Source organism: Micropterus salmoides, unplaced genomic scaffold (assembly GCF_014851395.1).
Source record: "Micropterus salmoides isolate LMB-PRFRI ecotype aquatic unplaced genomic scaffold, ASM1485139v1 Ms_hic_scaffold_8, whole genome shotgun sequence".
Classification (NCBI taxonomy): Eukaryota; Metazoa; Chordata; class Actinopteri; order Centrarchiformes; family Centrarchidae; genus Micropterus; species Micropterus salmoides.
In genome coordinates, this window is record NW_024044570.1 from 32666956 (window position 1) to 32690207 (window position 23252).

At 45.2% G+C, this 23252-nt stretch overlaps 2 protein-coding genes across 2 annotated transcripts in view; both read right to left on the reverse strand.

The window, feature by feature from the left end:
• Positions 1-898: 898 nt before the first annotated feature.
• Positions 899-5862, reverse strand: rassf10a (Ras association domain family member 10a). Its single transcript, XM_038706120.1, has one exon. It carries the CDS (start codon positions 5041-5043, stop codon positions 3601-3603), a length of 1443 nt encoding a protein of 480 aa, XP_038562048.1. The 5' UTR covers positions 5044-5862; the 3' UTR covers positions 899-3600.
• A 1989-nt stretch (positions 5863-7851) lies between these two features.
• LOC119893864 (transcriptional enhancer factor TEF-1-like) overlaps positions 7852-23252 on the reverse strand; it is a 47158-nt gene continuing 31757 nt past the window's right edge. The window contains exons 9-12 of the mRNA XM_038706235.1: positions 21796-21969; positions 13686-13826; positions 12761-12913; positions 7852-12599 (exon numbers count right to left, since the gene is read on the reverse strand). Coding sequence (XP_038562163.1) covers positions 12486-12599; positions 12761-12913; positions 13686-13826; positions 21796-21969 — 582 coding nt within the window. The 3' untranslated portion in view covers positions 7852-12485. The remainder of the gene's footprint in view (positions 12600-12760; positions 12914-13685; positions 13827-21795; positions 21970-23252) is intronic.

Here is a 23252-nt window from a genome sequence, read left to right on the forward strand (position 1 = left end):
GACTGAAGAGACAATGGCTGAAGTAGGTTTGACTTGTCAGTAATGTTGACAGTTAGAGAAATGATTTATTAGCTGGGTTTGCCTAAAGTAGTCAAATTTAGGTATAGCCTATCCAGTTTAAACACACCGGAATCAGCCTGTGAAATAAAAGGAATATTTAAGTTTATTATTGTGGAATCTAAATTCTTCTAACCCCAATACAATAGAGTGAATGGAGCACAACCTGTAAAACCCCAGAAAACTGTCCACGGTGAGCTCTGTGGCTTACCCAGAGTCACCCGGACAGTGTTTCTGAAAAGGGACGCTGCTGTTAAATATTTAAAATTTAATTTATCATTGCTGCAAGGACCACAAATTTGATTCCATTATTAATTTGAGAAGATGCAAAGATCTCAAAGACAGATACCGAACAATCTGCATTGTTAGACACCAGTAGGGGTAAGTTAGAAGCTATGCTTTTTGTAATGTGGGTGAACCGACCCTTTAAGACACCACCTGAGGAACATGTGAAGGTATGTGTTACTAAATGGCAACCTGAGCTGTATAGCTTTGCTCTGTACATTCAGGTCTCTGTTTCGTCCTGTCATAATTAATGCAGGAGTTCATGCAAGAGGGATCAGGAAGCAGCAATTAAACACAACTATGCATCAATATTCACATTCACACACACACACACACACACACACATACACCTTCCACTGTTAAATGCTGTGGCCTAGAGGTATGCAAACTATCTTTCCATCTAAAAACTACACCTAAAACTGTGTGGGTAAAAGATGTTTAGTCAGGGGGGGATGTTGCCTCTTAGCTGAGGTGTGAAAACACTGAGAACTGCTCACACATACAAATGCTCTCAGACACGTCAGTCACGCTAAATAAAGCCATACAACAAGCCAAATAGGTTTTGCTGTTTATTTCAACACTAACAGTCGTGTAATTATGTGCTGACTGGCGTTAGGATGCAGCCACAGTGCATCTGAGTCCTCTTGCAGTAGCCTCAGAGTTGTTGATCTAAAGCTATCTATCTAGACAAAGCAGGCTGAATGTCATTGACGGAGAAGCCCAAACTGTCCCCGTTCAAGCGACATAAATTAGCTACACACAGGTCATTTTGCTATTTGGATACAGCTAACAGCTATCAGTCTCTTCTAGGTGTTACATGTACAAGGTTATTGACTCTCACCATTTTACAGTTAGACAAAGTCAGCCATGTAAGATTTGACATCACAACAGCCCAACAAATATACAGAGTAATTCAGATGAAGGATGATCTCAAAATAATGTATTCGGGTAGCTGTTGTTTAATTTTCTTTTTCTTATTGTCTGCAGTTCCTGGAAGATTGTGCCAGGAAGCACAGCTAATACTGCGTTGCAGCAACTATATCCTGGATGTATAAAGTGAACTGAGTCTTAAAATAGTTCCCCTTAATGTCACAGCGTTCAGAGATGACTGTGACTGTAGGATTGTGGAATGGGGTCGTTTCTCCCAAAAGCATTTTACAATCCAATCTTACAGGTGTTCTCACAGATGGAACGAAACATGCAGGCCTGGCAACGTCGTTCAGAAATAAAAAGGATGTGTTTGTAAGTGTAACGATGAAAATTTCACATGTTTTTGGACTCTCTGGCCATAGAGCCATAGATGTTTAGTATAAATATGTTAATTAGACAAGAAACATAAAATCTGAACCACAGTCTACTACATTGTAGATATCTAATGTACAGACTCACGTTTATATTCCTGGTGTGCTTGTTTTTGTTACACAATAACTTGTATCATGTCATAAATCCTCATTCTGATAGAGGGAAATAATTCCTTGACTTGAGCCTTGATGTAAACATGGGTTTTTTCTTGTCTGCTTAAATTGTTTATGGATGACTAAGGTGCTTTTCAGGGAAACAAGCTGTCATCAAAAGAGCCAAACTAATGCCAGAACAACAATCAATGCAACGATTGAAAGGGGCAGTACACTAATTTTACACATTAAGTTCAGTTCACCTGTCATGAGGAGTACTACACAACCTTTATAAACAGATGTATAATATATTCTGTTGCTCTGGAGGGAGCGCTCCAACATTTGAAAAAATAACAATATAATCTGTGTTTATCTAAAGCTCTGACTTGAAACTAAATGTTTTAATAGAAAGCCCATGTTCAGTTCTGCTTTAAGCAGGCTGGAGGGTCTAATTAAAGACCCAGTTGCATTATGGGAAATCAATCCAGTGTTTTTGAATCTTGAACCTTATGGTGACTAAAAATCAGTCTCGGTCACTGCTGCTTCAATTTCGACCTTTATTTTTTAATCTGTCTCTTGGGAGTCCTCCACATTAATTGAAGTGAAATATTAAATTGCTGGAGTAGGCTACCCCTTTAATCAAGTGCCCAAAATGAATTTGTTTTGGCTCAGTCCTCAACTCTCTATGGCCCATTCACCAGGAAGATACCACACTGAATCGACTTTTTACCTGCTTTAAACCAGTGGTTCCCAACTGGGAGTTCGGGACCCACCCAAAGGTGGCAAAAAGATAAATCTGAGTAAGCGTAAGACAATGAACATGTTTGAAAAGAACAAAATTATGTTTATTTTTTCCTTTTTCTGACCTCTTCAGGCTTCTATAATTTTTCAAATTAAACAAACTGAGCAGGTAAAAATCTCAGCTTGCTTGAAAAGCTCACAGCTCATAGAAATATGTAACTTTTGATGAGGGGTTACGTGTTGACTTGTTTTGAAGGGTCATAAGCCAAATAAGATTGAGAACCACCGTTTTAAAGACAATGAAACAGCCAGAGAAGAGCTGTGTCGACAAAAAAAAAGAATCAAATGTTTCACATTTAAATCCAACCTGTAAAAGTTGACCACAGAGAGTAGATGACTTTTTGTGCTTTAAAGACAGACACTGTTTCTACTGAGGACAATATCAAGTGATCTACTCCAGGGATCAGTGTTACAACTGAAATTCTTAAAGTCTGTAGTTGTCTTTTCTTTTTTTTAAATAGTGTTTGGATAGTAATGAACTGAACTGAACCAATCCACCTTTACCGTGCATTGGTTTTATTGAAAGAGCTTTCATAGCTGACCTAACTGTACTTTACTGTGCATTAAGGTACACTTTACAATCACCTTTTAAAGGAAACCTGTCTGTTCAGAGTGTCTATAAAACAACACTCAGCCTTACTTTTTGGTTGCTTCAGCAAAAAGTCAGACTGCATCCTGCCAAAAAGCAAGCTGTTGTTAACTGTAAACCTGTGATCAAGAATGCCTTAGTTTACCATTAAAGACTACAGATTATAAGTGGCTTATTATAATACTCCTCTAGGCTATCCCTCTTAATACGTGGTACTTTGTTGACTCTCCTCCTGGAGGTCAAAGGTCAGCTATGGATCAGCATGGCTTTGCAAACCTCTCTACGCATGCTGTCCCTCTTAGCTTATTGTGCAACTACATATAGGAATTATTGCTATAGAATTACAGTGCCCGTACTGAGGTGCATTTTGAGTAAGGAAGAACATCTCCCAGTATTGCCAATACTGATTCTCTGCCCCTGAGTTTGTGGCTTTGAATTGCATAGAAGTCCAACATGCTTCCAAACAAAGTGAGTCTATACCAGTGACTCGCACACAGGTGGGTTGTCAGAGTCCTGGCTGTGCATGGAGCTCAGGCCTGTGTCTGAGTCCTCGTCGTTTGTATTGCAGGCCTTGGACAGACCTCTGGCCTGCTCCACCCAGCCGCTGCTCTTCTCTGCTGATGCTGGCTCAGCCTCAGTGCTCACTGCACCCAGCTCTGCCTTAGTATTATCAGTCAGTTTGGTGTTCACCTGCTCTATCTCCATGGTCTCAACTTTGGCCAGTAAGTCCAGAAGTTCACTCTCCTTGGTCTCCCAGAGCGCCAGACTCAGGTCCAAGTCTCCCCTGATGGCGTCCAGGTCTGTCTTCAGCCGCAGGCCGATGTACAGACTGGTGTCCAGCTGCGTTTTGATCCTCTCCTCCTCCAGAGAGAGTTCGTTCTCGGACAAACTTTCCACATCTGGTTCCACAGCTGGAGCGGCAGACGCGGCCAGACACACCTCCTCCGCGACGCTGTCTGTGTCCTTCGCCGCCTCCGCTCCTCTCTCCTCCCGCCGCCGCTTCATCCACCGTCGGTTGAGCTCCTCCTGGATCTCCCCGGTGATGCTCTCCACGAGCGCCTCGCGCTCCGTCAGCTCCTCCTGCAGCCGCACCACCTCCTCACACCGGCGCGCGTACTCCTCGAACTGCGCGAGCGCCTCAGCTGTGCACCGCGTGTCCTGCCGCTCCGCTTTGCGCTTACAGTCCGAAGGAGCGGAACCCTCCGAGGAGGAGTCCACCATGTATGTGTCCTGCACATAGTTTACTCCGTGTCTCTTGATGCGGTCGAAGTGCACTTTGGCCTCGTACCGCTCGATCTCCCGGTCCAGCTCCTTGATCCTCTGGATCTGCTGGCGGATGGTGTGGTCCTGGGAGATCACCAGGTGAACCAGCGTCTCCATCTTCTCCACGGAGCCCTTATCTTTAGAAACAGTCTGCTCTTTCTTTTTGTTCATCTTATCCAGCTTCCTGAAAGCCTTCCTGACTATGCGCCTCTGTTTCTCCTGGGACAGGTTAGCGGCAGCGGCCGCGGCGGTCCAGCAGGTCTTGGCGGTGCCCTTGAGCACCCCGCCCGGACCGCCGCTCTCCCGGCTCTGGACCACCCGAGCCTCGGCGCTGCGAGGCCCGTTGTTGGGCAGCGAAGCCTCGTTCTTCACCAGGACGAAGCGGACATTCTCCTGCTCGTCCCCCCAGGCGCTCCACAGCCGGAGGATTTTGGTCTTGTTGGGTAAAATCCTCTCGAAGCCTCTCCATTTCTCCACCACGCAGTAGGACTGCGGGGAGCCGGACAGCATAGCTGCAGAGGCGCCCTGCTGCAGGTTCTGGTCCTCCAACAGGACTTTGACCACGTCGGCGCAGGTGGTTCGCTTCGTCAGTCCGGAGACCAGCTTCTCCTCCCGGCAGACCCACACAGAGATCTTCCCCTCCTCCGGCTCCATCTCTGGCTTAAATCCAAGAGCAAAAAGTTTCTGCAACGTAGCCTGTCCTCTCTTTGTGGCAACTCAAAAAGCAAAGGAGACGAAAGCAGTCTTTATATTTCTGACCACATTTGAAGTTGACTTCAAACTTAATTTGGCCTACAGTGGAGAGAGTGAAGCAAAACATTCATCCAAAAACTAATTCTCTGTCCCGTCGCTGTGTAGGCCTGTCAGCTCCCACTCTAAATACGCTCAGAGGTCCGGACATATGACATTGCCCCCATCCATTCATATTTCCCCAGTGGTCTGCTCCCGGGATGCCTGCCGGGACCTCATCCCTCTCTCCCCGGCAGATTGATCTCAGCCCCGCGCGCTGCTCCGGAGAGGAGAGGAGGAGAGGTGCGTCCTTGTGTCAGGACAGGCTGCTCTGCTGTGCGTGGGACAAAACAGGAGGGTGCTGTAACGGCTGGGACACGCCTCCCTGCCTCTCTCACCCTCTCTCTCTCTGTGTCACAAACGCGCGCGCGCGCGCACGCACACACACGCACGCTCTCACTTCTCCTACACAGGGAAACCTGGACTGAGATAGTGAAACGAACATGCAGCACCCTTCGAGTTTGCAGTCAGCGTGAAGAAAAGGTTGACTCCGGCTAACTGCTTCAATCTACAAGTCCACATTAATCTGTAATCTTTAATCCCCAAAACTAGTTTCTGCTTTTAATCTCTGCCATTTACACAACTAAAACATAATTCAAACTAAACTAAAACTAAAGAATATTTTTTTTATATTGAGACATGATAGCCTGCAGCTAAGGTTAAAGAAAGTGTTTGGATTGAAATTGTACTTGAGCACAATTTAACTTGTGATACTTGTACTTTACTTGAGAATTTACATTTTATTCTGCAGGACAACAGGCCTTGCCACAGAAAGACTCAGTCCCTGATATAGCTGATGCCTTGTTGTGCATTTGTGATTCCCCCCCTGAACTTCTGAACTAAAACAATGTTTGGCTCACATTCTCAGTAGTCATATTTTTACAGAACTGAGCACATTTTTCATTGCAGTTCTGGATTATATAGATGCATTTATTAGTGATGAGAACTAATGAGTCCAGGTTACAAGCCAAGAAGAACCACGGAATAAAGCTAAACCACTGATGAAGCTCTGACTCAGCAGTGTTACACGGCCATATGCATTGTTATACAGTTTCATATAATCCCCACACAGCTGCATGTCTCAGTATGATGAAGCTCAGCTGGACTGAGCACAAAGCAGAAGGAAATCCATCCATTACACCCTGCAGGGTTCTCATAAAGTGTCTGACCCCATAATCTGCTCTTCAAACTGATTCAGGCCACAATATGGTCGATGAAACTCATAAAAGGCTGCGTTAAGAGTGTTTTGGTGTGAGTATTACATTAATGGTGTGTGTAGCTGAGTGCTGCATCAGGCCAGGTCTGTTGGTAAAATAACTGCTTAGAAAACCATCTGGGAATGTGAACACACACACTATGCATCTGCACACATCCAGACACACACGGCACACACACACACAGCAGCACGTCCACACACATTCAGGGCATGCATTACAAACACATTAGATTTGGATAAAGAGGATTGTCCTGCTACGCCTGGGATGTGAGATAACAGAATGTTTTTTTCTTATCTTTGATCTCATTTCCTGTGAGGTCATCACGTCTGCCTGACCTGCAGACTTATTATTGGATGGAAAAGGTTCGGTGCTTCCGGTGTTACTGCAATGCTTGTGACTGCGAAGAGAGTTTAAAGAAAGAGTAAGATGTTTTGGTTTTTGGTATGTGGCAAGCCTGTTTGTGATTGATAACACTATTTAATGTTATGCAAAGGTCAAATTAACAGAGAGGTGGTACCTTTCAATTATCTTAATAGTATATGAATATGAATGATTGTGGCTATTGATGCAAGGATATGCATGAAAGTGGTGTTTTAACTTTATTCAAAACATATATAAAAAATATAGAGCTATTGTAGAGCTTTGTGTTGCATTCTTAGAGTAGGGCTCCCTCTGGTGTTCATAAGGGAAAATACACTATTGGAGTCACATTGGCCCTCTGAAGCTCTCTCTGAGGCTCATCTACGCTACATTAATTTATGACAAAATAATGGCACCGTTTTCTTAGTTCTTTGGGACAGTCATCAAACGAAATGATGATGAAACACTCAACATGTTCATCCTCATAGTATGACTTGTAACACAACCTGTAACTCACATCATTTCAGATTGATTTCTTGTCTTCATTCAATCAGGATCAACACAGCTTTCCAGTGGACATGTGAGGGCATACATTTTGTGAACACACAACAAGACAGCGTAATAGTAGAGGCTGCATTTTTGTGGCTCTCACCCCTCTGAATCTTTTACTGCTGACTTTATGGAACCTTCAGTGGCCGCTGTAGAAGCCCCACAACAGGGGCAATGTGACACACAGATTTAAAGACCACTGTCAGTACACTTGCTGTGCAATATATATATATATATATACTGCCCAACAAAGGCAAAGCGCAGTTATGAAAAGCGCTGTGAGAACTGTTGTTGTGATTTGGCGCTATATAAATAAAATTGAATTGAATTGAATAGAACAGATGTCATAAAGCCCATTTCCAGTCTTAACTCAATTTTGACCAAATGTGTAGTTACTGCGCTTTGCCTTTGTTGGGCAGTATATATATATATATAATTTCCTAAACAGAATGCAACACAAAATATAACAAAGAAACCTTTTCTCAGTTGATTCAGTGGCCTCAGTGACAAGTGTGGCTGACTAATAAGTAAAGACAAAACCCTAGAGCACAGTTTGGAACTGACCATTTATTTAAACTGAATAGCATATGCGTACAAAGTCTCTACAAAGCTAGAAAATATCTAACATACTTTTAGCCATGAGGGGGGAAAAAGTTACAAAGCAAAGATCAGACCCTGTGCAGTACCAATAGACACACATCACCAGCTTTTGGACTTTCCTAAATGTACTCTTTCTTCGCAAAATAGGATAAACATTAGAATATCAAAGATATACACAACATCTGTAATAAACGTTATTGTCACCTCTATACAAAGCACCTTATCAAAAACCCTCAGTGCACACACACAGGTGTGCTGCGCGTGCACCAGAGCAAAAAGATTCAAGGCCATTTTGGAATTGATTACAGACAAGATTTCTGTGCCACGCGTGGTTCGGAAAAGAAGATAAATATCCAACTTGCACATACGAGACGACATTAACACCACAGACGACGATGATTCAGAAACTCAGCAGTTGACTGAACTTTCAAACCTTCTGAAAGACCTTTGGGCATCGTGCATACACTGCTTTTTGTGTGAGTTTATTAGTGTGTGCACGTTCTCCAGTTGATTATAATGAGTGGATATACAGTTGAGTCCTTGTAAAGTTTTAGACAGTTTAAGACATTTTAATTGAAATAAATCACAGTTTCCAGTGAGCTTCTCATACAGGGCTTCTTGAGTCTGCCAACCAAGATGATAAGAGGTGTCCATGACAAGGTCAAATTAAAAATACATCTTTAAAGGCAAACACATGTTAATGCACTTTTCTAAACCAGGTTCAAAAACACGCTTTCATTTAACCACATTTCCTTCACTTTGTGTTTATTTTGTTGTTTTTACTTACATCTGTACAGTTTTACAGAGTAGCCCACAAGCTACAGATGTTTCTAGGGTTATTTTCCATGAAACTATTTGGCAGAAGCTTGTAAGTTACTCTGGCTTGTAATAAATCCATTTTCCTCTGTATGTTGTGTCACATGATGACTGTCTTTGGTAAGCAGGTGGTAGATATTGTGAGACAGAGAGTCATTATTGCAAAACTAGCCCCTCTGAGGCTGTATGTTACATGTCAGTACTCTGAAGTGAAGCTCTAGTAGTGTGCCTGCAAACAACAAGCTGCTGTACTGTGAGACAAAACTCTGGGAAAGTTAAAGGGGAATTTTGAATGGGGTTTTCCTGACAGCATGATTCACCAGCGTTTTGAAAGGATTGTGGGTTTTGTTTTGGACAGGTGACTGTAACCCTGAGACACCCACAGGAGTCTTTAGACAAATATGGTGGAGTCAAAATATAGTGGTTTTGGACAATGGCAAATCTAAAGATGGCTCATTTCAGGTCTGCCCTAAAGTTTATTTGCAAGGTTTTCTCTGCAAGTTATTAGGTATTGTGGACACCACGTAGCATCCCAGCTGGTCACACAGGAAACGTAACCCTGTGAGTCTTGGCACTGTGTTAATCAGCATACTGTATTCTTCATTGTTCCAGAATGAAAAAAAAAACCTCTGGGCCTCATTCATTAAGATGCACATACTGTAATTTTGGTGTTTGTGTTGGTCTGTGTCAGTGTACATGATGGACATACTAAGTATACAAAATCAGCCTGTCAGGAGGAGGTCTGGGGTCTGTACCAAGAAGAAGCTTTTTTACTTTGCTGAGTAAGCTGGATAAAGACCAGGTGTTGACACATTTTTGGCCATGTGGGATGCCAATTGTGACATTTTGGGGAACACACATATTCACTTTCTCGCAGAGAGTTAGACAAGACTGTACGATAAATATGGAGCTACAGCAGTTGTGGTTTTACGCAGTGTTTAAATGCAGGATTATGTCTTTGCTGGGCACAGTAGCCAAACCACAACTTGTTGTTTTTACATTTTGTTTTTTGTGTGGGTTCATAAATGACATATACCATGTCAACCATTATGTTTTAATTTTGTTGGGCTTCTGTAAATAACATCATAGAGTACGGTCTAGACCTGCCCTTATATGAAAAGCGCTGTGAGATAACTGTTGTTGTGATTTGGCGCTATATAAATAAAATTGAATTGAATTGAATGTTTTAGAGGTGCTGGAAGGTGAATTTAGACTAGCTGTTCTCCGTGTTTCTGGTCCTTATCCTTAACTAAGATAACATGGCTCCTGCTTCTCACCGCACAGACACAAGAGTGGAATCACTCTTCTCATCTAACTGTCAGCAAGAAGGAAATTAAGTGTATTGCCCAAAATATCTGACTTTTTCTTAAAGGTTTATCAAGAAAACACCATCACCAATACGGACTTCTTCCAACTGGATGAACATGCTTGCAGCTAGACCATTATTTCATAGCAGAGATCTGAGATGGTCTTCTCTAGCAGTAACAAGTCCAAGTTGCATTTTATATAAATGAGGCACCAGACAATATCTAGTATGCAAGCTGTTTTAACATGAAACTGTCAGACATACATGTAATATACAAATGCAAATACATGTAAATGCTGACATAAGATACCAAGTAAACAAGAATGTGACTCATTAACATCTGGTGGGAAATACAGTAAAGATTCTTTAGGATGGTTCAGTGCTGACTGTCTACAAATTACAACAAGAAACAGCCATTAAATAAGGAATTTGGATAATTAGCCCTCAGACGCTGAAAACTGGTGCGTGTGATACTTAATTATGCATTCTTTATATTCACTAAAATTGCCCGTCTATACACCATCTACAACACCAAATTATCAGGACCTATGTAGAACAGATTAGACATGTCTACTGCTGTTCCCAACCAAAGGCACTTCATGCTGGTGAGCATGACACAGACAAACCACCAAACGTCACCTGCTACAGTACACTTCATCAACAGTTTTTGGTTTTTGATTCATAAATTACTTTAATTCTGACATATCTTTATCTAACTGGTAGAAACCAGTCCTGAACTGATAAAGGTAACTGTGTCTTAAACTACTATGTTTTCCAGAGTTAAAAACAGAGTGCTGAACGAGCTGTCCTGACATGGACAACGCTCTAAATGTAAAACAGGTGCCAAGGCTTCTGGTCAGGGTGATCTTCAATTTAAATATGGACGTAATAACATTTCAGGCTTGAACATTTTTGTCAATATGGACATGTTAAAGCTCAAGTTAGCTGGTGCAAGAATATTGAACTAAGCTAAGTTTAATTTGCAAAGTGAAACCTGATCAGAAAAATCACAGGTGTGAAAGGTTTCCTTCCTTTGTACACCATGAATGATGTTTTAAAGATTCACAGTGCTTCCCAATGGTGTGACCACGATACATTTAATATTTAAGATTAGATTATCATGAAATCAAACCCTCTGCATTATTTTTCAGCATTAGCCATTCCATATATTTAAATGTTGTAGTTACACCTCAATATGGTAGTATTCATTGTCAGTGGCGGAGTCCGCCATTTCCGCCCCAGATTCAAATGGCCAATGGACACAATCCATGTCTGCTAACCCAGCCTTTCCCTACTGATGTTGCTTCATATTAAAAGCCTTCAACTGAGGAAACACAGCGTGGCTTTTATTGTGAAACAGTCACAGAGAGCGTAATGTATTTGTCACCAGGGTTAGTGCTGACAATGATCGCAAAATAAGCCAGGACTGAACTCTTACCGATTATAGCTTTAACATGCTGATTTATTTATTCAATCATGATGAAGAGTCACTTGTTGCACAATAAGGTACCTGAATTCTTCAATTTCACTTATAATTTCTTATTAACATACATTTTAGATAGTGTTCCTGGAATTAAAATATAGTCTATATGCTACTATCAATAAACAATTTCCCAAAGTTTAGAAGCTATTCTTTTTTTTTTTTTTTTAAAGAAAACATAGAAAAAGGTAAAAATTTGATTCTTTTCTTTGGGACACAACCTCTTTTTTTGTGCAAGAATGCTACTCACACAATTTGCAGTGGCTATCTGTACAAAGCCACCTCTATATTGTACTATATGATAATGCAGTAGTGTTATTTCCTTCTCTAGTTATTGATGATACACAGGGTCTGACCTTCAGTGTCCGTCAGTACTTGGCAGATAACACACACACACACTTTTGTCACAGGGGGCAAAGATTGTGAGATGTCTTTCTTCCATCCTGGGTTGATTTTCCCAAAAGCATGTGACAGAAATAAGACTTTCATTTCCACCATCAAGCAAGCCAAATCCACATTTACTGGTAGAAAGAGGGGAAGAAACCAATTAGCAGGAGACATGGCATCTCCTGGTGATATCAGAGTCAGGATGTTCTTGGGGAAACCACCCAGGTCGATTCTGATGTGTCTATGGCTGCACTGCCACTGTGCTTCTGCAGCTAATGAGCGTCTGATATTCAGGTTGGAGTGAATATGTGTTTGTTGAAATGCTCCTCTTGAAGAGGATTCTGCAGCACACTGTGTCATATCTGGTGTTAATTAAAAAATACCCAATTATTGCTGTGATGTTTTGTGAGCAGCAGTGAAAAGGCAGCCCTTCTCTTCTTCGTCACTAGGTCAAATTGTTTGGCTGAAAGACACTTTTGTAGAATTCAGTTTTTGGCCATTGTACCTCCAATGTCACCATTAATCACCAAGCAAAGGCCGTGTGTGTGTGTGTGTGTGTGTGTGTGTTTGTGTTTGTGTGTAAGTCTGTGTGTTATTCCTTGACGAGTCGATAGATGTGGTGCTGTGCGCCGTGCTCACTGTTGGACACCTCGAACACACATGCCATACACAGCAAGGTCTCCTGAGTGTCTCTGTTGCTCACAACCTGGACACACACACACACACACACACACACACACACATGCACGCACGGAGAGGAAAGAAGGGATAAAAAATGTTTTATAATGTGTAAAGGTTGAATATGTATGCACACTAAAAAATAACACTCCTTTATCTGTACTATGACACACAGACTGATGTCCTCACCAGCAGAATAGTGAAGTTCTCCAGCACACTGTTCATCATGTATTTCTCAGGCAAGTGTTTGAGCTTATGGATGAAGTTGATCATGTATTCACACATCGGAGAGCGGTTGATTCTGTAGACGAAGCGCCCGTTTTCAAACCGCGCGTACTCCGTCTAAAATGAGAGGGGGAAATCGTTAAATAAAATTTTAATAACTGACCACATCAAGAGTTGTTTAGTTTCTTCTGTGCATCCGGCCTGAAAAAACAACCTTGATGATGTTGCAAGGGGTTATTTATATCAGGATTTATACATTTAGAGTAGAAAGGATGTGGTGCAAAGCAGCAGAATAGAGTTGGAAAGAAAGACCCGCGAATTTACAAGGCGGGGGGGGGGACTATGAAGTTGCATTGTGGGATGTGTGAGATCCAGTGTTTTTTGTGCTTGTCTCATATGTGGTGATAAAAGTCAGGATATCTCAGCCTTTGCTGTCCTCATTTTGACCTTTCTTTATGAAATCTCAGTCAAGTCTCAGTAGCACAACTTTATGGATGTACAACACTAAATCACTTGAGTAGTTTTAATATGGTTTTCTATAACAACTTGTGAGCCCCTGATTTCAAGCATCTGTTTCCTGAAAGATTTGAATGGCAACATTTTTCCTTATTGCATATTCGTCAAAAAGCATATGAAGGACCTCAAGTTAATACCTGACTTTGAGTTCCTCCAGTTTTTTTGCTCAACCACAGTGTCTAAATATATTTGAAGTGAGTTTATGTGTAAAACCCATCACTTTCTGTGAGTCAGAAAATCTTCAATGACATGGGGTTTTAAGGCGGGCAAATGTTAAACTTCCATGAAAACAGAGCACAGCAGACATTATGAAAATATCCTAGATTACTACTGTAAACCAGAGTGCACCACAACAATTTGTATCCATCCTCACCTCCACCTTCTCGACCACCTGCTTGCCGAAGGAGCAGACCTTGGTGGAGCAGGTGATGGTCATGTTCTCTGAGCTCTCGTATTGGCTGGTGACACCGTAGAAGGCCCCAGGGTCATCCTGCATGTTGTGATTAAGGTCCGCCTGGAAAACACAGACCAACGACATTACTACCTACACCATTAAGGACAGTACAAATGTCACTACTCAAACCCATGTACACTCCCAGAAACACGAGAAAGAACATGAAAGGCAGCGCCGGCCGCTTTCTACTAAAGTAAGCCAACAGTGCCCTCTGCTGGTAGCTCAGTCACTGAGCCATAAAGTGCTCAAACTGCAACTTCTTTAGCATCAGGACAACTGACTGGATCCCCTTATTACACTGCTAAAACTTACATCAAAAGGTCAACTGCTAGTCTAAAATACATCTGTCCTAATTGGGCCGCATGTGGAAAAAATTATGTGAAATAGTAGCTCAATTTCCATCAGGTGAAGGGACAAAATAATCAGTCAATTTGCCTCTGGATCTCTAATGATCTATTGTTTACAGGTGCAGAGTGGTGTGCTGGTCTGGCCTGTTTGAGACTAAACCAATCAGCTTCTCATTACTGTAATTATTTTTTGCAGTACGTTCACGTCTGACATAATGATATAGTCATTGTCCATTTCAAATCACACCTAGTAGGTGGTAGCTGTTTGTAAAAGTGTTTTTCAGCACTGTGAGCACCACTGACAAAATTCTATTCCCCTTCATTGTATCGGGGAGGAGGCAGAAATCTTAGAGATGGTGAAAATATGTGACGCTGCAGTTTGGATGAACTGATCCTTTAAAACAGCTGTATTTTTATCCAAGCCTTTGGTAGCAGATTTGTTCATGCGTAATGTGACTTTTGCAATATATATAAAGAGATACTAATCTACTTTCTAAAAACACTGGACGATACACTACAATGCAAAAACAATATTCTTTTTGTCACTGAAGTTGTTTCATCAGAGCAGTGAGGACATGCTGCACCTGGATTACAGGCTGAAAGAAGTTGAGAGGGGTTTGTACTGTTTGTAATGAGTTCTCTGAGGGGCACTGTGTGTCTCAGGGCTGAGAAATCACGCACACACATACACACCATATGCTAAGTCACCCACTTGTACATTCATTCACACGCACACACACACAAACATCAAACTGTGCTCTATTAAAGCACCAGATTATCAGAAATACGCTCCATTGTGGTAGATCAGAGAGCTTTTTAATTAAATTCAGAGGGGAGGCTCTCTACACGACACACAAACACACACACACACACACACACACACACACACACACACACACACACACACAAAGTCTCTTTGTTTGTTTTCATGCTACAATCAAATCTCATCACTTCTACATTTATTGTATACTGAACCCACTTGCAGGCTTCTGCCCTCCTCTGCATAGTGTAAGGAATGGATTACATAGCTGCAATCTGTCTGCTGTATGTAAGATGCAATTGTTAGCACGTCCTGATAACTAACTTAACCAAGGGTTACTTCCAAAGCCAAGGAGCATTCCACATTAATATGTGGAGTTACAAGCATAAGTAAAAAATAAATAAATAAAAAATAAAAACCTTCACAATAGCTCATCTCCTCTGTAGTATTTCCCCTCTGTGTGAAAGCCAGCCCTGGATGCTATCAGAGTTAAGAATGATGTTAGTGACAGCTCTGTCTTGCTCTTTATTAGATCTGGACAAGTTTACACTCCAGCTACCCCTGCCAATGTTACCTGAGGCAGTGTTTCCTTCACACATTGGTAAGTTCTCATCCTAAAAGCCTTTTCGCTTGTAACATCAACAGTGAAACATACGGTTTAATAATACAAACAATAAAGCACAACTCTAGCTAACTTTTGTCTTGCTCTAGTACAGGACTGGTCTTACATTGTTTCTTATTATACTTGTAATACGTCTCGGGTTACGTATGTAACCCTGGTTCCCCGAGAAGGGGAACGAGAGACTGCGTCGGTTACGACACTATGGGAACGCCTCTAGGCGAAGCAGGTCTGAACGTGAATGAAATCACTCCAATCCTATTGGCCTGTTGCTAGAACGGTAAGGTGTGACGGAATAACCGGAGGAGTATAAAGCACACCTGTACACACTCATCATTAGCTTAAACTATGAAGCAGGCGCTTCAGGCGGGGAGAGAGGTGCGGCGGACCGACGCAGTCTCTCGTTCCCCTTCTCGGGGAACCAGGGTTACATACGTAACCCGAGACGTTCCCCTTCGAGGGAACTCGAACTGCGTCGGTTACGACACTATGGGAACGAGATACCCACTAAACCGTGCCGAAACCCCGCCTGCCCCTGTGTGCAATAAAGTGGCACTACTAAGAGGAGAGCGCACGAGTGCCAGGTGCCGAAGGAAGGTCAAGACTGTAAAACCGAATGAATGTGTGCGGAATGGCCCAGCCAGCCGCTAAACAACATCCTGCAAGAGGCCCCGGAAAGGAGGGCTCGAGAGGCCGCCTTGCCTCTGGTAGAATGAGCCCTCACAGCCACAGGTGAAGGCAAACCGCGCACCTGATAGGCCAGGGAAATAGTCTGAACAATCCAGTTGCTAATAGTATGTTTGGATGCAGGGAGCCCGGCCCTGGGAGACCCAAAACACACTAGCAGCTGGTCAGCCTTCCTCCAACGGGAGTACCTCAGAGTGTAAATACTCAGTGCTCTGACAGGGCAGGCAGATGAAGTCTCCCGTCCTCCGCCGTCACATGAGGTGGAGGATGAAATGCCTGCAGCACTGTGGACCCTGCCGCACAAGAAGGCACTTTAGGGATGTATCCTGGACGAGGGTGCAGGATAGCCCTAATATTCCCCGGGGCAAACTCCAGGCTTTGCGGGGAAACCGAAAGCGCTTGGAGATCCCCCACCCTCCTCAGAGAGGTGATAGCAAGGAGAAAGGCCATCTTGAGGGTCAAGTGCTTAGCCTCAGCTGACTCTAGGGGTTCGAAGGGGGCCTCAGCCAACGCCCCAAGAACCACCGCCAGATCCCAAGGGGAACCTTGGACCGAGTCGCAGGTCTCATCCTCCGGGCACCACGGAGGAAAAGTACAACCAAGGGAAGTTTCCCCAAGGACCCCTCCCTCAGAGGGGTGTGGAAAGATGAAATAGCTGCCACGTACACCTTGAGGGTGGAAGGGGAAAGACCAGCAGAGAACCGGTCCTGGAGGAACTCAAGTACCTGAACCACCGGGCAGGTAACAGGGTCCACCGACCGCTCCCTACACCAAGTGGAGAAAACACTCCACTTCAGGCCGTACATCCTCCGTGTGGACGGGGCCCTGGAGCTCAGGAGGGTCTGACTGCTCCGGCTGTTAGACCCGCCTCTAGGTACTGTGCCCCCTCAGGGGCCAGACCCACAGTCGCCATATGGCGGGGCAAGGGTGAAGAACCCGGCCCTGCGCCTGGGACAGCAGGTCTCTCCTCAGAGGGACCCGCCACGGCGGGCCGTCCAGGAGCGACATGATGTCCGAGAACCACACCCGGGTTGGCCAGAACGGGGCTACGAGCAGTAGGCCGACATAGTCCTGGCGGACCCGCTCCAGAACCCCGGGAGCAGAGCGACTGAGGGAAAAGCGTACAGACGTAGCCTCGGCCACGAATGTACCATGGCGTCCAGACCCAACGGGGCTGGAGGAACGAGAGAAACCATAGCGGGCAGTGCGTAGTCTCTTGAGACGCAAACAGATCCACGTCTATGGGGCCGAACTCTTCGCACAAGAGCTCCACCACTTCGGGGTGAAGTCTCCATTCCCCGGGCCTCAGCCCCTGCCTCAACAGCAGGTCTGCTCCCTGATTCTGTGTCCCCAGGAAATACATCGCCCTGAGCGATAGTAACCTCTGCTGGGACCACAGGAGGATCTGACGCGCCAGTCTGTCCAGAGGGCGCGAGTGCAGACCGCCCTGGTGATTCAGATAGGCCACCACCGCTGTGTTGTTCTACTCGGAACGAACCAGGACGTGGTGGCCTTGGAGATCGGGCAGGAAACTCCTTAGAGCCTGGAACACCGCCAACATCTCGAGACAGTTGATATGCCACTCGGATCGATGCACCTGCCAGGATCCCCTTGCAAAGCGGCCATCCATGACCGCGCCCCAGCCCGTGAGGGAGGCGTCTGTCGAAATAACCAGCCGGCGACAAGACCCTCCCAGCACGGGCCCCTGGGACAGGAACCAAGTTTCCTTCCAAACTGATAGGGAACGAAGACACTTGCGCGTAACCCAAACCAGACGGAGAGGATTCCCCTCGGGGAAAAACCCTTGTTCCTTAGCCACCACTGCAGGGGTCTCATGTGCAGCAGTCCAGATGGTATTACGCTGGACGCAGCCGCCAGGAGACCCAACACTCGTTGAAAGTGTTTCATAGTGATGGCGTGGCCTAACTTCACCCCTTTCACGGCAGCCAATATGGTGTCGACACGTGCCGGAGACAATTGTGCCCGCATCGTTGTCGAATCCCATGCAACCCCTAGGAACGTAGCCCGTTGGGTGGGCGCCAGCACGCTCTTCTTTGCGTTGAGCCTCAGCCCTAAACGCCGCAGACGAGCCAGAACGACATCTCGATGCCGAACCGCCAACTCTCGAGACTGGGCTAGGATGAGCCAGTCGTCGATGAAGTTGAAATCCGGATGCCCCGGAGCCTCAGCGGGGCCAGTGCTGCATCCATACACTTGGTGAATGTGCTAGGGGAAGTGCCAGGCCGAATGGAAGAACCCGATACTGGTAAGCCACACCCCCGAAGGCAAACCTCAGGAACTTCCTGTGAGAAGGACGGATGGAGACCTAGAAATAGGCGTCCTTTAGATCTATCGTGACGAACCAATCCTCAGATTGGATGTGCGTCACGGTGGCGGGGATGATGAGCATCTTTAACCTGAATCTCCTCAGAGACCGGTTAGAACCCGCAGATCCAAAATAGGGCACGCAGCCCTCCGTCCTTCTTGGGGACTATGAAGTCTCTGTCTGGGGGGGAGACACGTTCCACGGCCCCTTTCCTCAGCAGAGTACAAACTTCCTGTCCCAACACCGGACCTTGCTCCGGGCGGACCACAGTCCAAACCACCCCCTCTCTTCTGTTGAATTTGGAGGGCGGGCTATGAACTGTAGTCGATACCCATCTATGGCAGTGCGCAGGACCCGCGGAGAAATGTTCGTCAGGCTCCGCCAAGCGTCTGCAAAGTCTGCCAACGGAACCAGCCCCTCGGGGCTGGTGGTCGGTGTCTCGTGTGATCTTCTGGTGGACCCCTGAAGCCCCAGAACGGCAGGGGGGAGCCGCCGAAGATCCACGGTGAGTGAGTCGGGATGCCGTCCGTCTGCAGACCCTCGGGGCAGGCAGTACGGTGCGGACTCGATGGTGGCAGGTGCGTCCTGAACGTGTAAACGGCGGGATAACATCACCTGTTGCCACGGCGGAGGGGACCTCGGTCGGCCTCCGGGGGGGGTGGGGGGGGTGCGGGAGGGGAGAAAGACTCCCCTACCCCGGTCTTCCCTGAGCTCCGTCGGGACTGGATGACGGTCCTCAGATCGCGTCTCTCAGACGGCTGAGGGTGAGAGCGCCGTCTCGCTGCCCCAGCTCCTCGGGGGGCCCCCGAGAAGCGACACTCTGCTTCCCTCCTCTCCGTAGGAGCTGTAGAGGGAAGGGACCTACGCCTGGCAGCCTCAGCTGCCTTGGGTCCAGACCGGCGAGGGAGGTACTGGCGGAACGCTTCGCACTGCGTCTAACGCTTCGTGGTTCTGCGAAGCTCCGCCAGATCTTCCTCGGAGGGACCCCCCCTCTGAACCATCTCCTGTAGCAGGTTGGCTTGGTAGGCTTGAAGCACCGTGGTGTGCAAGCTCGCACCTGCCTGGCCCGCTGGCATGTACGCCTTCCCCACAAGCGTGGATGTGGTGCGACATGGTTTGGATGGTAACGCCGGCTTCTCCAGGGAGGACGCAAGTCGAGGGGAGAGATAGCTCGCAAGCTCATCCTCCACCCGAGGCATCCTCCCATAACCACGGTCCCTAACCCCCATCACATTACTGTAGTTCAGTGATCGGGGTGTGGAAAGCCATGTAGAGAAGGGTCTGCCCCATGATTTACTCAGTTCATCATGTAAATCAGGAAAGAATGGCAGAGACCGGCGTGGAGGTGGCGTGTGGTGCTTAAGAAACCTTTCATCAAGCTACCACTAGCCTGTGGTGTCTGCTCCTCCCGTGGCCAGTTGATGTTGAGCTTAGCCACGGCTCTAGTCACCACCTCCAGCAGCACGTCATAGTCGGGCGCGGCCAGATGACGCCGCCCCGACACCCGGAAGTCATCGTCGACTGCGCTGAGCACGTCCGCCTCCTCGGAGTCGGATTGCTGCAGCGCCTCCGGATCCAAAACCGCGAGCGGGAGAAGCCGAGAACGGGCTCCCGAACGAGGAAAGGAAGCGTCGGAGCCAGCGGATGAAGGTCGGGAAAAAGCCTCAGCCGTCCCGAAATCCTCCGACAGATCACGCTGTGAACCCATGAGTGAAGCCGCCGGGCCGCCTCAGCGGCCGCAGGGCCCGCGCCACAGGGAAAACACATCCGGCCATCCTCGGAAAAGAGAGCCATGCTGTACCTCAGTACCCGCACGGAAAGGGCTTCGCAACGGGCGCAGGCAGCCCCCTCGAGAGCTGCCCGTGCGTGCTCCATCCCCAAACATGAGAGACACATCTCATGAGAATCTCCATCCGTGATGTACCGAGGGCAAGAAAAAACACACCTTCTGTACATCTGGTTGCCGGACATGCTGGTAGACTTCTTCTTCAGGTAAGACATACTGCTTGTAGGACTGGAGCTTTCTTCGAACAACGTACAGAGCGCCTGCTGAATAAAAAAAAGCTAATGATGAGTGTGTACAGGTGTGCTTTATACTCCTCCGGTTATTCCGTCACACCTTACCGTTCTAGCAACAGGCCAATAGGATTGGAGTGATTTCATTCACGTTCAGACCTGCTTCGCCTAGAGGCGTTCCCATAGTGTCGTAACCGACGCAGTTCGAGTTCCCTCGAAGGGGAACTTACTAGTTCTACATTGCAATAAACTGTTTCTTTGTTTCCTGTCTTCTACATGGAGCTTTCACAGGGGAGGATGCTGACTTTTTGCCTCAGTCTTTTAGCACAATATCATGAATGTGGGTGGCAAGTTCCATTTTAAGGCCGTTTTACAGGCTTGTTGTTTTAAAATGAGTCTGCGGGATACATGGAAAAGTCAGCTGCTGTTGGCATTCTCAACCAAGTAATGCAGGCAAATCTGTCAACGTTAAACTACACAGGCTTGTTCTATGTGCTGTGCAAAAAAGCAAAGTTTGACAGGCGCAGCAACAGTAACAGAGCTTTTACTCCACCATTTCAAAGCAAACTCAAAAAGTGACTCCATTATGACATAGCCAAATGTAATGCTGTAAACTGAGTGCGAGACTGTCCAAAGAAATATTTAAGTAAACATACAATTTAAGCCAGGATTTAAGTCCTAGACCAATTTGAAAGATCATAAAATCTGGCTTGTCACATGTCAACCACTTGAGAAATGAAGTCTGAGACTCTTATTAGACTATTTGATTAGATTGATTATTCTGATAGAAAATAAATGAAAGTGTGTGATTCATACTGTTGGTATACTGCAGCTCTGAGAAAACAGTAAAGTGACACACACACACATGTGAAGACAGAGCAACTTGTGAGTCAGGAGGTGAGCAGGTGTTCAAACAAAGCGACTGTGCTTTCATCAACCCACCACCTCCATATCCCAGGTGGAAAGGCAGAACGTGTACACACACACACACACACACACGCACACACACCTGTAAATACAGACAAAGGCATGGCACTGGGTGGAAAAATACAGGGAAAAAAGTGTGTTGCGTGCTTACCCTGCTGACTGATGACCAAAAGCATTTCCAAAAACAAAATTAAGGAAAAAAAGTATAATAACAGTATTTTGTAAATGTTGAAACACTATCCGAGGCCTCGCTCATTTTGGATGGGTGTGAATCTGGTATAGAGAGGAAACAATATGAAAACAAACTCTCGTGTGAACAGGAAGTAGGCAGGAGTGTGTCTGCTCACCCAGAACTTGATCAGGTAGAAAGCGTTTTGCGGGCCTTTGCCGAACAGCTCCTTGAGGCCGCCCTTCTTCTCGGGGAACTTGTCGTAGATCTGCCTGATGTCCACACACTCCAGCAGGGGGTCGCTGTAGCTCGGGCTGCTCTGGCTGATGTGCACAAACAGGTGCTTGTTGTACTGAGGGGAGGGAAACAGCTGAATTAGGCAAAGACTGACACAGAAAACGTGTAGAGAGATAGAGAAGAGCTGATCTCACCCAAGGTGAAACAACAGCAAAAGAGAGACTGACAGAAACAACACAGTGGCTGAGTCCGAAATCCCCACTCATTCACTACTCCCTACCCACTATCTAGGGAGTTGTATGTAGAGGCCTATATAGTGAGCGCACTCGCATTATTAAAACAACACTTTCGTTATTTTGGCGCCGTTAATTACATCATTGCCGTCTGACAATCAGTTTTTTCTATCAGCGCAATGCATGACACTGACATGACACTAACACTGATGTGAGCAATGTACATTAAGAATGCAATAATAAAAATGTTTTGTAGTGAAGGAAATACATCTGAGGTGTTTTTAAGGCTTAACTAATGCGCACAGTGTGTTTTACTGAGAAACACTGATTGTAAACATAACTCTTTACAAGAAAACTCCACAAAGTATGTTTAACTTGGGGAGTACATTTTTTCAAAACCGAGAAGAAAAATTAGACCCAGGTCTAGGGCTTTGAAAGAATAAAGTGTTCAAATAGCAAATTTGAATTATAACTTACATTATTAACAAGCTGTAGGTTAAAATGTCAAAGTTTTAAACGACTTGTATAGTTATTATGTCACAAAAAACACTACTGTAATAATGTATTATTGAATTGAATTGAATTTTTTTGGAAACTAACTAGGGATTTGACATTCTCCAAAAGCACAATAACAAGCAACAACGAAGTTACTAATTTATTCTCTTAGATTTGTTCATGTAGAAACAAGATATATTTGTGATTATAAGCTCCTCATGAGTAATACTATGCTGACCACCAATACACACCTGGACTTTATGGAAAATAATCAGCCACTGTAAATATCAATCAAATGTGATCAGAAAAATCCCGATTAGATATTTTTCTCAAATCATTCAGCCCTTCCTCCTCAGGTTGTAAAGTAATTCCTGATTTTCATGTAACCATTACCATGCACGCGACTGTAGTCACCTTTGTCTTTGGGTACCATTTTAGCTACATGATATATTTTCATTGCAATGAAATGTTTTTACCTGTGAAGCCCTCATTTACGGTAATGTACAATTATGCAGGTAATGTGACACATTTTGACAACAGAGCCTTTTTCAGTGTCAACATTGAACAGTTTGAGGTTTTTAACTGTCCAAACAGAAAGCAACAAGATGAATGCCAGCTGTCTGTGAGCCCGAGGTAGAAAAATGACAGGGAGTCCACAGTGTGGCAGGAT